This window comes from Silurus meridionalis, chromosome 15, assembly GCF_014805685.1.
Source record: "Silurus meridionalis isolate SWU-2019-XX chromosome 15, ASM1480568v1, whole genome shotgun sequence".
Classification (NCBI taxonomy): Eukaryota; Metazoa; Chordata; class Actinopteri; order Siluriformes; family Siluridae; genus Silurus; species Silurus meridionalis.
In genome coordinates this window covers 5,370,606-5,388,030 of record NC_060898.1, presented here as the reverse complement: position 1 = coordinate 5,388,030, position 17,425 = coordinate 5,370,606, and the positions used below count along the sequence as shown (strand labels likewise).

Here is a 17,425-nt window from a genome sequence, read left to right as displayed (position 1 = left end):
GTTTATTTATATAGCGTGCTTCCACTAAGATAGTGAACCAATGTAGGATTCAAGAGCCAAGAACTCTCTGGATATCGTTTTAGATCATTTTAGATTAAAATCTGTTGATTTTAATAAAAGTGCATTGTGCACTGGGGTTCACACACACACACACACACACACACACACACACACACACACACACACACACACATATTTGTGTGTGTGTGTAATATACATGTGCTAATGAAACGAGATTTTTTTTATTTTTTATTTTAAGATCATTAGAAATAAACGCAGGAAGGGAATGCAGCTGTCAGACAGTTCCAACTAATATTGTGCTGGTCGATCAGACAACAAACACTGGAGTAAAGCCACAGTTTCTACTGCAGGATCCAGAAAAGTCGTCCCAAAGGTATGTCATGCAGTTATTTATTTTTTTATTGTTTTTTTTTAAATGTATTTTGTTGGTGAGTGTTTTCACTGCTCGTGTGGAAAAATTCTGTTTAGGGAAGTGAAGTTTGGTGTGTTGTCATCTGTGCGTTCCTTGATTTTTCTCACAACCTCCTTAATCATTATGACAACCACTTTCATTTTGAGTGACAACCTCACTGATCTTGAATTTCAAACCCTTCATTTTGATCATAACCTCCTTTATTCTGATGATTAGCTCACTAATCTTGAACATTAACTTCACAATTTTAATCACACCGTCTATGATCTGAAATCAGTTTTGCCTTCATCCCAGGAACGATGATCACAATCTCCAAATATAAACAGTACTATAATAAGCTATCTACTTTAACAGAACTGCCCACCCCCCAGAAAAAAAGGTCACACCAGTTAGAATCGATTGTATAGATTCATGAAGCTGTCTGTTATGTTTAAATTATTTATTAGGTTTATCATTATTTATTCTTCTGGAAACCAATACCCTTACAAATGAATTGGTTGAATGTAATCTCACAGAACTCAAACAATGTCAACTTGGACCGAGTGTGTTCTGTGATTGGATAGTTGACGAATTAAAAGAATAGACAAAATCTTACTGTATCAGATTGCAGTGGCAATATACATCAAATCAAATACATTTATACTGAGGGTGTCTATGGACCTGATTTTACACTTAATGGTCCCTGACTTTTCAAGAGCCCATGCTGTAGTGTTCTCAACTGCAGTAGTTATGTCTAACTACGTGTACAAATAGTTCACTTCAATCTTCTGTTTATAGAAGATAAAAGCTGCTCAGCAGGAGCAGGTCAGAAAAATCTGCCGACTTTCCTAATAAGCACATTTTACTAGATTATTTGATCATTAGATCATTTATAACCTTTTTAAAACTTTTTTTTTTTTACTTTTTACTTGACTTATTTGTTCCCTTCTGAATTCTCTTACTTCTCATTTCACTCCACATTGTTTGCTTGTTGGTGCATTCCTGTACTTTTTACATTGTGGTGATGCAATTCCTCGTTTTGTTCCACGTGATGACAAAAATCAAGAAAGAGTGTTGAGAAAGATGTGTACATGTTTCTCTTTATCAGAAGGTAGAGAGAATGCCATAAACCATTGATACAACACCACTGGTGTGTTTTATTTTTTCTTAAAGCTGAGGTCACCATGATCAAATAACAAAGTATGTTGTGTCTTCTGAACCTTTCTCCAATAATCATATGTTGTATATATTTTTAATTTCTAAATGTTCTCAGATTTATAGTGTAATCTGTTTAGACAAATATAGAGTCGGTAGACATTTACGCTACGTATGCTAAACTTACATTTGAACACAAACAGAAAACGTACAAAGAATTTTGTTAGAAAAAGTTAAACATGGTGCAAAATTGTGAGCATTTGAGTGGAAGCCTATTTGAAACAAAAGACATTGGGGGAAAAAAAATTTGTATTAATTTCAATTTCTAGAATCAATGTAAACATGACTAAAGGTCCCCTGGTGGTCTAGTGGTCAGGATGCGGCGCTCTCACCGTTGCGGCCCGGGTTTGATCCCTGGTCAGGGAACCAACCCCAGCCACTCTTAGTGCCGGTCCCAAGCCCGGATAAATGGGGAGGGTTGCGTTAGGAAGGGCATCCAGCGTAAAAACGTGCCAAATCAAACATGCGGATGATCCGCTGTGGCGACCCCTGATAGGAGAAGCCGAAAGAAAGTTTTTTAAATGTTAACATGACTAAACATCAATGCTAGAGAAATGATTCTGCAACTGCTCCAAGCTTCTCATGTTGTAAAAGAGCTTTTGATAACGCGGTTATCTACATGCCGGAAGGAAAAGATAATTATGATGATGCGATGATGCAATTCGAATCATTACTGTATTTATAGATTGTTTTGGTGCTTTGGAGCATGGTTCAATTGTTCGATTTGCATTATTTAAACATTAAATGCACTTTTATTTCATTATAAAATATATTGTATTTCTATTATTATTATAATTTTTTTTTAAACTTCTTTCTAATTTTGCTAGTATTGGTGTCATTGGAATATTAGTCTGTAAAATAAAATTGAAATTCTATTAGACTGTTTGATTGATATACTTTAGTGTTTGATGATGAAAAGTAGTGGTTTCATGTTGTTTGCATGGCTCTCGAGGCTGTATGCTGAAGTGAAAAGATAGTGTTGAACGTTACGACTTTCATATTGTCGTTCATATCGTTACAGCAAAAAAAAAAAAAAAAAAAGAAAGAAATAGCGTGATATAGTCTGAAGTCTGTCAACCATCCCTAGTGACCATGGCATAAACACTGTGATGTGGTAGCGTAGTGGTTAATGCATTGTACTTTGGAACTGAAGGTCATGAGTTTAAATCCCAGCCAAACCAAACTGCTACAACTTGGCCCCTGAGAAAGGCCCTTAACGAAATATCGGTTCAGTTGTATGAATGAGAGAAATGTCACTCTGGATAAGGGCGTCTGATGCCATAAATGTATTGTCCTGTACCTAACAATATTACTCCAGGCTTTTATTTAGAAAATATCTGGACGTCCTAATGGAATGCTGACATGGCAAAAAAAAGGAATACATTTTAAATAAATAAAGCAGTATGCAAAAATCAGTAGTTTGTTATTGTGCCACTACTTCAATGCAAACAAAATAAATCCATACATGTGTAGAGAATATCCTAGAACAACAGAAGACTTCAATCCATTAGGTTCATGTCTATGGGTATGTTTTAGAAACATCTAGCTAACTAGTTTTGCTAAAATAGCTTAGCTACTTATGCAAAATGTATATGAATGTATGCTTTTTGTACATAATTGCTGTACATAATATATTTTTTCCTCAGCACATGTAAAACATACGTATATACCGTCACCTTCCTCCCCTTCTGTAAAATCCCTCACTGCGAAACGACTACATGGGGGGGGAATGGTTTCTTTCCTGATCACCCCAGCTTGAAGCACCGCCCACACCCTGACCACCAAAAACAGAGCAGAATGATGCTTTGTTCCTGTTTGCAGGCCCGAACATGCAAATCATGTCAAACATTGAGAAATGCCTTTCCAGGGCTGCATAATTCCCAAAGAGTCTGACTGCAAATGTTCAATAATCTGAATGTTCTATTTATAATCATTTTACTGAATAAAAATTCCAATAAAAAAAAATTAGCATGTAACAAATAAAATAATGTAAAGATATGAAATGTGATGATAGAAAATCAGTGTTTTTTTTTTTTCTTTCGATGTTCTTTACAATTTTTCCTGTAACCACTATCATTTTGATCGCTATCCTTTCTCCTTTCAGATGCAGATGCACTTTGAAGCGTCGAGCTCCGTCACATTGCTCTTTGACTTCTGGAGTGTACACGGACCTGGAGGTACACGAGAAACCCAAACAAACTCCTCTACATGCCTGTTCGTGTTTCTTCAGGCTGGGCTTCAGTTTAAGAGAACGAACTTCTTTCATTTGTAAACTAGTGCTAAATGATTAGTTTGAAGCAGGAAGAAGTTATGCTGAGATGGATTATTACATGAAGCATTAAAAGTTTACATATTTGTCAAACAACAAGGCTGAACATGTTGCATAGTACTTTCACCTTCGTAATATATAGAATTAAAAAGATTTTAATGGAATAATGCAAACTCTCAAACACACTTGGAAAGATTCACTGGGGGGATTTTGATGTATAGACCAAGGCAAACAAGCAATATATAAACTATGCTGGTGTAAATGCTTAACCACAAGACTGTAGTCACGCTATAACTGCCCTGTAATGACACACATGAAACCTACAGTCACACGGTCAAGTCACGGACTGATCGTAATCCTAAACCACGAGAACAACTTTCTCAAGTTGCTGTTCTGCTTTATCTGCTTATCACCTACATTATGTTTGAAATCAATAGGGGACAAATTTGTAGCTTGGCTAATCAGTTTGAGAAGATTCAGGGGTCAGGGCTATTTCTTTTTATTTAGTCACAGCTCCTTGCTTTTTCTTTTTGCACAGCATTTTGCTGTATTTCTTTATTTTAAGGACACAAACGCAATTCCAATATTCGAACAGAATAATGTATATGGCTAGCTGTACTACAGCTACGAGGTGGTATCCAAATGTTTCAAGACTAGTTTTGTAACATGCCAACAGATCGCACAGTCCCAGGGATCACTGATCTTCATAAGTCAGTGTGCCAAAAGACTGCTATTCCATCATGGAAGTCAGAACACTGACAATGCACCCTGTCACTACTTGATAGGTTAAGCTTCTGCAGACTTCACCCTCTTTTGGAAAATGAAGATCCAGCTCGAAGGTTGCCGTTTTTATGCTATTGTAAAGATCCAGCGTGAATCACAGAAGGTGCTTGACACGTTTAGAAATTAAGACTTGCAGGACGTATTCCAGAAGTGGCAGGAATGCTGGGAATGCTGTATTGCTGTGCACGGGAACTATTTTGAAAGTAGAGAAACAAAGTACTTTCTGGTAAACAGAACCAGTCTCAAAACGTTTTGATAACACCTCGTACTATGGTAGGTCGGATGTTTTAGTGCAGTCTGTTGGGTCTATAGGCAGTCGAAGTAGAGGATTCTATGAATTTTTTTTTAACAGAAATGCTCTCTTCTGCCAACAGGAATGGTTCTTTCAGTCATTGTGGTACTGCTGCTGACAGTATTGTACGAGTTCCTTAAGTTGTGGAAGAGCGTTCTTGTGAAACGGTCCGAAGGTCATCTAGCCACTGATGCCTCCTCTTCATCACCACCCTGCATTTCTCCAGCACTGGAACATCCTGAGAGCACATCATCACTCGCTAACAGTCCCTCTCAAGTTTCTCTGGCTTCCACAGAAAATATGACTGCCCCTGTTCTCGGCACTTCTACCACTGTAAACAGGTAATGTGGTATATTCTCAAACTTTATGGGTTGCAGAGATTTTGCAGTAGACATGTTGGACACTGGATGTTTTGACCTGATTGGCTGATATTGATGCAGTAAGCAATAGTAAGCCAATAAGGTGGCAGTAATACAATCTATAAAATCATGCAGAAACAGGTCAAGAGCTTCAGCTAATTTTTACAGTAAACATCAGAAATTGGGTGTTTGTTGGGGCCGGGTGGGGTGGTTTTGAGCATTTTCCAAACTGCTGATCCCCTGGGATTCCATAAAGTTGACACGGAGTGGTGCGAAAAACCAAAAACATCCTGTAAGCAGCAGTTTATTTACTGGTATGATTTAAGAAGATGGAGACAAGAAAGAATTCAAATGATCTGTAATGCACTAAAACATATCTAGGCCTTAGAAAAGATTCGTTTTAAACAGTTTGCTTTTGTTAATTTGTGTGAAAACATCTTAAAACCAGAGCAACTAAACAAAATTGCTGCTAATTTAATGTCATCGTTTCAAAATGAGACAAAGCATTTGAAATAGAAACAAGATTACTATTAATGCATATTGCCAGCAATTATTTATTCAAAAAAAGACCGTCTTAAAACACACACAGTAGTTACCATGCAAACACAAAGCAAAATCTTAATTTGTTGCTTCTTAAAATACTACAAAAATACTTCAAAATAAACTTATTGCAACATAAAACATTATTGAATGTCTTTTGTCATTACTGAACACTGAAAGATATTCAACATGAGAAAGTAACACTAATCTACAGAATACCTTAGTAAAAACAACAAGTATTCTGTAGAAAAAAGTAAAAACTTAATACTGGATAATGTTTATAAAGAGTCTGGTGACTTACGAGTCTTATAAATTGTTATTAGGTTGTAAATAAATGTGGTGGTGTTGACAAAAAAAAGCATTATTTATTGGAATAAATTATACTAATGAACAAATGTGATTATTGAGCAATTTTTACTTTACCTTAAAAACCAGTCATTACAGCTAAAATAAGTCTTGAAAGAAACATGGTTGCCCTCAAATGATATCTATGATGGTAATTAAGCTTAATTTGCAGGTAAAATGTAGCTAAAACCTTAAGCTTTGCTAACCAAGTAAAAGATAAACAATCTTAAAACAATTAATAATCCTAGACAACCTGCTTTTGCACAGTATTTTATTCTTAAAATAAGATCATTTATGTTTTTATGGCTGGAATTAAGGTTGTAAGTCTTGACTAGATGAGGACTTTTTGCACTGTGATAACTCAAATAACCACCTTTCTGCAACCATGATGAGCACCAAAGCATCTTATGTCACACATGCTAAACCTTCAGCTGGGTGGGTCTTAAATATTGCAAAAGACCATGCCAGATTCCACTCCTGAGGCTACAATGGGCAGAGGGTCACCAGAACTGAACAACTAAAGATGGGAAAGATACCAATGGAAGTTTTTTTAATTTTTGTCCAGTTTTGCTTGGGTTTTTGCTTGCTTTGGTTTGAACTAAATATCTGTACTTGCATGATTTTATGCATTGTTCAGCTGTCACAAGGTGTACAAGTAGTCATTAAATTTACAGTATGAGTGTGGTTATTTAATCCATATTTAACTATTAAAATGATTCTTTAAAAAAAAAAAAAAAACAATGTACACTTATTCACAGTGTTTGTTTTTTGAGAAAAATTGCCGCTATATTTATTCAATATTTTACAGTATATTGCCCATGTTCTGTGTATATACTGACCTCTGTATCTAATCTGTCTGGTCTGTGACTTTATTGTCCTGCACTCGTCTCACACTGCTATGTATCGCAAATGGTGTAGTCTTGTTCAGTGTTGCATCACGGTCCTAGAGAAATGCTCCAATATATCCAAGCTCTCTATAGGAATGACAATGAGCTCCAACTTGACTTTCCATTAGGAACTAACAATGGACTTCTGTTCTAATTGAGACGTTGTGGCGCACTAATGTGGTGCTTGTCTCTATTTATTACAGATGGCTTTTTCACGGCGCCAGGACAGGACTGCATATTGTTCAGGTGGTTCTGGGGTACATGATCATGCTCTGCGTGATGTCCTACAACGTTTGGATATTCCTTGGAGTGATTGTGGGTTCTTTGTTAGGCTACTTCATCGCTTTCCCTCTTTCAAATTATATGATATAACTGACTGAGTAAAGTAGCTGCTAACAATCAGGGATTTATTTCCTTTTCTTATTCTAGACTGACAAAACCTGACAAATTACATCTCGGTGCCAAAGCTGGTCAGCTGTTTGTACTCTGTATGCAAAAGTGGGATGTGATGTTTTGGAAATTTGCATGTGGGTCTTTTTATTATTATTATTAAGAGAACACCATGCTGTTTTAACTTCATCATAATTGCATCTTATCCTAGAATGCAGATTGTTTTTAACAGGTTTTAACCCACTGTATTTTTAAAAAGTGCAATCTCTGGTTATATGATATGTTTCATGTCCATCTATAATCATGAGTTCTAGGCTTTAGACCTGGGACACCTGATCTCCTGTTAGATCATGGTGTCAGGTGACCAGATAATGGTGAGTAAAGGTCACTGCCACTATATAGTGCAGTATAATGTGTGAATGTGAATACAGCGTAGCTCTAGCAAGCAGCCATGTGATTAATTTACTTCCCTTATGAGAGATTTAGTCATATTGTAAATTTCCCCAGGTTGCACATCTTTTAAAACTCATGATGAACATAATACTCACTTCACTGATTTTTTTTTTTTTTCTGTACAGGATGTATATTAAGTAAGTGTGAAAAAGCAGAAGTGATTAATGAAAAAAGGATTTTTTTTTTAAACAAATCTTTACTACTGCTACTGTTTTCTAACAAATGTGCCACAACTTTTGAGCAAAATCTGTTTTTAGATTAAATTGCTTTGACTAATATTTTGATTGTTTTTTCATTCAGTTACAGAAAATTAAGGATTATTAAGAAGCTGAACTTTGTGTTCGTACACATTATATATACACACAAGTGTTTGTTTACACCTATCCATAAGCTTCCTGTTTGACATTTAGTTCCTATTTGCTGCTATAATAACCTCCACTTTTTTGTGGAGATTTGTGCTCATCCAGCCAAGTATCCCATTACAGACTGTTTAGTGTACAAAATTATTCTGATGCTGTCTTGTGCTTATTGGATTAATTTGTAGGAGCAGTAGTGAAATACTAATTAAAATAGAGTGAACTTGACCCCACTACCTTCATATTTGGATTCAATTTAGTACAAAAGTTCTGAAGCTCCTCCTCAATTTCCTCCATTCTTTCCAAGAAGAAATAATATAGGTTACTCTGCCCCCTAATTACTTATTACACTATTTACCTATAAAGTATTAAATTCACTTAAACAATGAGAAAGTTCGAGGATGTATCAAAAAGCATTCAAGACCAGCTCTGTTTACAAGAAAGTACTTTATTCATCTAAGATGGCAGACCATCACCTTCAAAATCGTCCCCTTGCACAGCAATATTTTGGAATGTGTCTTGAAAGTCTTCTTTTCGAATGACCTGCTATTTGCGCTGGATCTCCGCAGTGGTGTCAAAACGGCGACCTTTGAGCAGGAGCTTCGTCTTCAGAGTACACAGGACTGTGTCTTTTGGCACACTGACTTAAGGTCGGTGCTCCCTGTGACTGTGCATGCAGCCTTGTGCTGCCATTTATTGCCATTTTACAAAACTAGTCTCAATCTTTTGATTCCACTGCATTTTGTCTCTCAAAGATTTTAATACTCTGAGACACTAACCAAATCTACGGTTCTCTCACTATGTGTGAAAATAGCTGTATTTGTGACTTGATTGGTACAGGACAGTTCACAAAACACATCAGATGCCACGGTCAAAGCTGTGGATAGATCAGAAAGGAAAAGAATCTCATATGTATGTTGTGGTGAGATTGGACCAATCCTAAAAATTGTACACACCCAATGTATGTATTTCTTTCAGATGATTCTCACCATAATCCCTAACCATAATGCTAAACTATATAAATGCTGGAGGGGGGAAGAAAAGAGAAACTGTTTAACAGATAGATTTATTAGTTTATTCCTATCAAACAGAATAGCACAGAGTTTGGTTACTGGAAGATTAAAAACATACAGGGTAAAAAAATACAAGGGTTAATAAATATAGGTGGAAAACGATTCATTCACTGCAGTAAAATACTTCAGGGATCCACAACAACCAGAAGATTGTTTCTACAGAAGCTGTAGGTGAATAAAAAGGGAAAGTGATGAAGTTTCTGTCATCACAGATTTCAAGAAGAGGAGAAGAAAAAAAGATACAAATTCCATCAATTTCAACAACTGAAAATAACTGGACATGGAATTCAACGAAAAGAGCCAATCTCCTGCTCCATTCCATCAAAATACCCGAAGTTGGCACCCTCTTTACAGGTCTGTGCTGATGTCTTTTCATCGGCCTGCTCCAATTCCAAAAGACAGGAACAACAAATAAGTCTCTAATCACATGGTAGGTTTTTAAGGACCCTGAACACCAGCACAAGCTGTGTTTAAAAGCCATGTTACAGTTAGTCATGTCTACCCACAAGATGAAATTAGGGTTGTATTGAAGTAAACAACAACAAAAACAAACATTCTCAGATGTAATTAGCATAGAGATGACACCAAGTGACAAGTGCTATGTGGAAAAACGTGACGTTCTCTTGCAACTAAGTTAACAATGGAATTAATAACACAGGAAAAACAAATAAATACACCGTTTCAATCCCAGAAACATTTTCTGTCCTCATTTCCCTTTGTATATAAATATGTATTAAAATACAGCAAACGGTATCAGAAGTTTAGAAAGATATATAAAAATGAATAATGTTGATGCGCCGATATTTAAATAGCATCCAAGTATTTAAATGGAACAAAGGCTTGAGTGTCATTCAAGATAGACGTGTGATTGGCAGTTATAAAGAAAGCGAAAGTGGCAAAAAATAGTGCCTGGTTATGATCATTTTTAAGCTACATGTAGCAGTAATATATAATATATTCGTATTATTGCCTCATGTAGTTTGTTTATATACATACATATTATATATATGTATATAAGCAAACAAAAAAAGACTTGATTGCCATTGGATTGCCACTGTTTAAAATTAAATGCAAATGATGAACATTTGGTCTCTGTCATATACAGTATATATTTAAAAAATTATAATAAATAAAAAAAACCCAGTCAAATACCATGAATATAATTATCAAACTGATTATTCAACTTATTTCAAGATTATCCAGAAATAGGATAATAAACAAGAAGAAAGAAGAAGAATGAATATTGATAATAAACGAGAAGAAAGGAAAAGAAAAATGTTCACTTGCTGAAATATAATTATTTTGCTGCAAACCTTCTGTATTTAAAAAAAAGAAGAAAAAAAAAAGAGCAGTCCTGGATTAAATGTTAGGTTCGAAATCTTCCGTCATTTCCACTTTTTAGTCTTTGGCCTGTGAACCATCTTCGGACTCTTCATCTTCCTGCTCCAACATCACCATCACCAGCTCAGGATCCACTGGCTCGCCTTCACCCTTCATCTCCGCAGCGATCGGCCGATGACGCTCTTCCTCTCCGTGCTCGTTGGTCGGAGACTGAAATCCGCTGTCGTCATAATGCCGAGGACTGGAATCGATAGACGCTTGAGGGAGTTCAACGTCAGAGTCCATGTTGCATTCTTCATCCTGAACGGCGTTCTCCAGCTCCTGAATGGCACTGGCGATAGCAGAGTCCTTTGGAATCGTTTCCTTTACTGTGGTGATGGCCTCTATCTCCTCGCCTTCCTCCAGAGGCAGAATTCCGTTGGTCAGCACTGGTTTAGTGTTCTCTGCTGTAGGAAGAACCACTTCAAGCACTGGTTTGATGAGCTGACGGATCTGCTGGACGTCGTCCGGTGAGCTTGGCTCGTCCAGGGATTTTGGCGCTACGTGAATGATTGGCTGCTTTTGGAGATCTTCACTGAAAACCGAGTCTTCTTCAAAGTCTTCAACCATCTGCGTTTCAGTCTCCTCTGGAATCTCTTCCACACCAGGTACCTCCAGACAGGAGCCGTAAGGTATCTGCCCCATGCCCTCTTCAATGATCATGGATACGACCTGTCTGCGTTTTGTGTTCCGGCTCTCCCCTCCTTCTCTGTAATGGCTGGTCCAGTCGACGGAGTTCTCGTCCAGCAGGTGGAGGTTTGGGTCACTGTTGGTCAGGATGATGCTGTCCCTGTACAGGTTGTGCCTTCTCTGATTGGCCGCCTCCTTCACAGCTGCACACAAAAAGATTGAATTAAGCTTTTGCTACCATTTCCTGAAAATGTCCAACATGTCCTAAGATGTATTTTTAAGCAAAAACGGCTCTTTCACAATTCGACATATCTCTTCTTTCACCTACACAAACCAGAGTTTCTTTTTTATAATTTAGTCAGTGCAGCTGATTTTCATCCAGAAGGTGGTAGATTTTGCTAAAAGAATGGAAATGGCAGTGGTAAATACTTATTTTAAGAAGAAGGTGCACACAGGTAGACTATATTCTATACAGGAGATGAAACCTGAAAGAGATTTAAGACTAATGTGTTGGCAGGGGACAGTGTAGCTAGACTGCTTCGGATGGTGGTCTGTAGAAGGAAGCGGTTGGCGAAACAGCATTGGGATCGACAGTGTGATGAGAAAAGTAGGCAGGAGTACAAGAAAAGGCATATGAGGAGCTGTATGAGAGGTTAGACACTAAGGAAGGAGAAAAGGATTTGTACCAATTGGCCAGGCAGAGGGACAGAGGGCACCATCAACATGTTATTACAATTTTAACTATTAACTATTAATTTGGAAAAAAAAAAAGAATATTGTACACAGTAAAATACATTTAAATAGGGTTTGACTGATGCTCTTATCCAGAGCGAATTCATTCAACTGAGTAGTTGAGAGTTAAGGGCCTTGCTCAAGGGCCCAGCAGTGGCAGATTAGTGATGGTACACTATGTTACACAATGTGAGAAAGTTTTTGAGCAGAAGACCTGTCAGCCCCTTCAGAGTCACCCTCTGAACCTCAAGAGGGTTTGTGGAAGAACAAAAAAATCGTAAAATTAGAGCCCGTTATATTATGTAGGCTTTTGCACACCATTAATTTCTAAATTATTTTAGGGTCCCTGGTGGTCTAGTGGTTAGGATGCGGCGCTCTCACCGCTGCAGCCACTCTTAGAGCCGGTCCCAAGCCCGGATAAATGGGGAGGGTTGCGTTAGGAAGAGCATCCAGCATAAAAACGTGCCAAATCAAACATGCGGATGATCCGCTGTGGCAACCCCTAATGGGAGAAGCCGAAAGTAAGTTTTATTTTCTAAATGATTTTAGATGCTTTGTACCCACTGTAGCTGCTGTTGTCTGCATTCAGTCTAAAACAAGTTGACACAGGATGGCTATTGTGATAACAGCAGGAGTTCTTGAGTACAGGTTTACAGTATCCAGGTGAGCTTATTCCATGATAACTAGCAGAAAGTCGATCACGATCGATTCGTTTATGCATCTAAGTGTTAAATGTTACAACTGAGGGAAAACATGTTTACACCTAAGTGTTCGAGCCTCCTCTTACCCATCATGATGTCTTTAGTGACTGACTGAAGGACGACCTCTTCGAAAATATTCTCCACTAATATGAAGCGGGAGAAATCCTCGAAGATGAGCTCTTTGAACTTGGGCAGTTCCTGAGAAGAATACAAGGAAACAGAAATGTTTATTTATGTATATCTTTCTGAATAAATGCAGAGAAGTAATCAAATACAAAATGCATTATTTGGAAGAGCAGATGGTGTGTTCTAAATGAAAACGAGTAGGACATGAACCTATTTTCTCTTTGTTTTTAACATGAGATTCTTTATAGTGGATTAGCTCACAAATAAATGGTTGAGTGGCTTGTAGAAATCGTTATTAAAATTCTGTGATAGTTTTTCTGCTTTTCTATTTGAAAAATATTCTGCGGATATTTCAGGCATACAAACTAGCAAAGGGCTGGACTTGTTGCAGCAGCTGCCACGTTCTACATGTTTGGTTTGGAAACTTGCCAAAGGTTCACAGGGCATATAATTAAGACTAGAAGTTTTCATCAGATCCAGAAACCTCTGGGATGCAACAATAAAGTGCTGTGAGCATTCCAACGCATCCCAAAAGTGTTCAATAGGGTTGAGGTCTGAGCTCTATAGCAGGCCTTTGAAGATCTTTCCATGCCAACCATATCTCTTGATGGAGCTTGCTTTGTGCACGAGGACATTGTTGTGGAACAAAGTGAGATCGAGCAGATACGCAGGTGCACCAAGAATGCATGAGTCATACTTACAGGAGCATAGACGGGATGGATCTGTTTCAGCATGTACGGGATGATGATCTGCAGCAGGGCTTCTCTAAAGAACTTCTTACGAACGGTGCTGCTGTCATAGTCGTATTTCTGCCAATTAGAAGAACAAATGCACAGCTTTTTGTGTGACCTTTAAAAAAAGTGTTTTTCTTTTACACCTCCTAAATAATAATAATATTAATAATAATAATAATAAAATCCACCTTTAGTACTCGGTCCTGGCAGCGATGGATGGATTTAATCAGCTCCTCTCCTGACTGTTCCTCCATTTTCTGGTGCAGTAGCTGCTCGAAAGTGTACACGGCATTGTCCATTTGCTGTGTTGGAAAACAGAGGATCTTTAGTGGCAAAATAAGAAATTGTGGGATTCAATCACGACACCCCGGCTCTATACAAACTCCAGGGTTGAAGATCCAACTTGTTCATTCTCACACATATTCTAATAAATTCTCTTATTTTGGTATTTATATGATGACAATAATATCAATTCAATATATAAAAAATATTGTTATATTATGATTTTCGAAGCAAAAAATATATAAACCCAATTCCAAAACAATTTTGGACAATGCAAAATGTAAATAAAAACAGAATGCAATGGTTTGCAAATTTTATAAATCCATATTCTATTCACGATAAAACAACAACAAAAAACATTTCAAATGTTTAAACTGAGAATATATACCATTTTAGGAAAAATAATAGGGTCCTTTTGACTTTGATGGTTGCAACATGTCTCAAAAAGTGCAAATGCAAATATGCCATGTGTGTCTGATACAGGATTCTAGCTGCTCAACAGTTCTGACTGTCCTTTTGTTGTATTTTTTGTTTGATAATGCACCAAATGTTTTCAAATGGTAAAAGGTCTAGACCAAGTGTCACCAACGTGGTGCCCATGGGCACCAGGTAGCACGCAAGGACGCATGAGTAGCCCGCGGGCCTTTTCTAAAAATAGCTGTTTCCTACTTTGTTAAATCATTGTTGATAATTATTATTAGAAATCATTACATGATCAGTGTCTTCACATAGACACATATAATAAAAGGTAAATTGAGCAAATTTGTTATTTCAGATCAAACTGAAAACTGTGTGTATCAAACTGGTAGCCCTTCACATTAAATCGGTACCCAAGAAGTAGCTCTCAGTTTTAAAAAGGTTGGTAAACCCCTGGTCTAGACTGCAGGCAAGCCAGTTTAGCACCTGGACACTTCTATTACAAATTCATGCTACTCAAATATGCAAGACCTTCCTGAATGGAAGTATGGGTTGCTCTAAACTGTATATACACTTCAGCATTAATGGAGCCTTTTCAAATGTGCAAGCTGCCCATTCCACAGGCAATAATGCATACCTATACCATCAGAATGTGGCTTTTTAAACTGAGCACTGATAACAAGCCAGATGGTCCCTCTCCTCTTTAGTCCAGAGGACTTGGTGTCCATGGTTTCCAAAAAGAAATAAACATTTCTGACTACTTTTTCCTTAAAATGGTACCTCATTTTAAACATGTTCATGTTCAGAACATGTTTCTATGTTCTATTGTGAATAAAATGTGTTCATAAGATTTGCAAATCTTTGTTTTTATTTAAATTGTAGTGTCCCAACTGTTTTTGGAACTGGGGTTATAAAATATAAAGTTCTTATTATATGCAGTCAAGTTTGTTTTACCTAAAGTTGACAGGGCTAATGCTTTTAAATGTTCTAATGTGTTATTTTGGTGAACAGTTTTAGAATAAAAAGGAACTAATACACTTCATAAGTCTAATATTGAAAGGGTTTGAATTACTGTGCTCATGAAATAATCTGTACTTATAAGGCTGAGAGATTTTAGGGTAGAGGACCCCTGCACTACGGTGTACTCTATGGTTTTATTTTTCCAGTAGTATCGGATGTGGTCACAGGAGGTCACTATTGCTTCATCTATTATGTCTTGAATCTTGCTACAACTACGTTCCCAAACTGGATACCACTGAGGTGACTGTATGACGATTAAAAACGAGATATTCCAGTTCGAGCTCCTCTGTTTTGTTAATAAGCCAAACATTAAGCAAACTTACTTTCTCAATAGAAAGCAGATGCCGCTAACATGCGTAATTCATGCAGTGAATAGAATATTTAGAGACAAAATGGGATTAAATGAAGCAGGTATGAAAGCGTTGCCAGGTTGACAGGAAATGCCCTGACCTCTCGCATGAGGATCTGAGCTCTTTGAATGAACACCGAAGGGCTAGACACGTCGAATCTCTGCTGCAGGCCCTCCAGGTTTAGCTGCTCCATTTTCTCATAGCAGCTCTGCATTTTCACTGGGTGAAAGGCCAACATGGAGACCTTCTCCATATGCTGGAGGAAGAGAACGTGACAATTAGGTTGTCATTGGTTACATATGTACATAAAAACAAACAAAAAAAATGCACAACTGCTGTATTAATACTATCATGTCATCAATCAATCAACAGGTACATTACAATTAACCCTTGTAATGTGTTAGAAAGCTGCCCACATATTTTGTTAGCGGGTCAAATTTTGACCCATGACTTAATCCAGCCCAAAATGCTCAAAGAACAACGATTATCATCCAATATTATTTTTAACCATATAGCTAACTTGTTATGCATTGATAACCATGTAAACACTGTTATACATTAAATTTGTTTCGCCACGTGAACTATTTATCTGAAATAAATTGCTTGTTTATTTTTTATTTTACTTAATAATATTAACCATAGTGACATCTCTTGTGTTATGGGTCAAAATTGACCCGCAGTTTTATGTTAGGAAAGAGGTCAAACCTTTTTACATAATCAAACTTAATTTTGCACAAAATGACAGTCAAATAGAACAGCATATTTTTTCTCTTTCTCAAATTGAACATTGAACAATGACAACATAATTTGTGTCTGTGCGTGTTAAAAAAATAACGTTTTTTGACTTGAATACTGAACATTGACAAGGTGTGCGTGTTCATATTAAAAGAATCACAGTATCTAATTCTTTTAATTTGCTCCTTATATGTTTTTCTCATGTGCGCCTGTGCTCCACTCATTTGTCTGTGACGTGTTTTTACATATCATAATTTGAATACACGTCAAATTTGACCCCAACACAATATAGGGTTGAAAAAACAATAAATCAATGTTCTTATGAACTGATGAACTATATGGTGAATTTGTATCACTTATTGTGAACTTAAGCTGTGTTGAAATTAAATAAAGGGCTCAAGAATTAGGCACTGTTATAATCAACAAAAGATCACATAAACTAACAAAGCTTCCAATACAATATTTTGTAGAAAGAACATTTTATAGCTAAATATCCCCTTCGATATTATCTAAGTAACAAAAATGCTCAAACGGCGTATGAACAAATCTATAAAAAATTAATTTCTGTTGATTTTGCTTCATGCTTTTGTGGACGCATGACCAATAAGAATGGAATTTGCTTTTTTAACATTCCATTTTATATTTATTTCCCCGTTATAATATTTGCTGTTATTATGTCCTTCAATCTTCTGGGAAGATGTTTCACTAGATTTTACACAAGGGTGCCTGATACAGGATTTTAGCTGCTCAACGGTTCTGGGTGTCCTTTGTTGTATTTTCCGTTTCATTATGCACCAAATGGTTTTAAATGGTGAAAGGTCTGGACTGCAGGCAGGCCAGTTCAGCACCTGGACTCTTCTTCAACAAAGTCATGCTACTTCAGGTGTGTTTGATCTGAAGTTGAAAGGGTTAAAGCTTCTATATATCTTGTGTGTTCATTTGGT

General features: G+C 36.9%; 2 protein-coding genes across 2 annotated transcripts in view; one reads left to right on the top strand and one right to left on the bottom strand.

Moving 5' to 3' along the window:
- The first annotated feature begins 18 nt into the window (after nt 1-18).
- slc31a2 (solute carrier family 31 member 2) lies at nt 19-8,223 on the top strand. Its single transcript, XM_046868719.1, has 4 exons — nt 19-394; nt 3,732-3,804; nt 5,054-5,312; nt 7,306-8,223. Exons 2-4 carry the CDS (start codon nt 3,732-3,734, stop codon nt 7,472-7,474), a joined length of 501 nt encoding a protein of 166 aa, XP_046724675.1. The 5' UTR covers nt 19-394; the 3' UTR covers nt 7,475-8,223.
- Nucleotides 8,224-10,649: 2,426 nt separating this feature from the next.
- Nucleotides 10,650-17,425, bottom strand: part of niban2a (niban apoptosis regulator 2a) — a 45,994-nt gene continuing 39,218 nt past the window's right edge. The window contains exons 10-14 of the mRNA XM_046867403.1: nt 15,847-16,002; nt 13,866-13,979; nt 13,645-13,752; nt 12,904-13,015; nt 10,650-11,587 (exon numbers count right to left, since the gene is read on the bottom strand). Coding sequence (XP_046723359.1) covers nt 10,773-11,587; nt 12,904-13,015; nt 13,645-13,752; nt 13,866-13,979; nt 15,847-16,002 — 1,305 coding nt within the window. The 3' untranslated portion in view covers nt 10,650-10,772. The remainder of the gene's footprint in view (nt 11,588-12,903; nt 13,016-13,644; nt 13,753-13,865; nt 13,980-15,846; nt 16,003-17,425) is intronic.

Coding starts and splice junctions, on each gene's coding strand:
- slc31a2 (XM_046868719.1), top strand. CDS start 3,732: ATGCAGATGCACTTTGAAGCGTCGAGCTCCGTCACATTGCTCTTTGAC. Junction 3,805..5,053: donor GAGTGTACACGGACCTGGAG/GTACACGAGAAA, acceptor TTCTGCCAACAG/GAATGGTTCTTTCAGTCATT. Junction 5,313..7,305: donor ACTTCTACCACTGTAAACAG/GTAATGTGGTAT, acceptor TATTTATTACAG/ATGGCTTTTTCACGGCGCCA.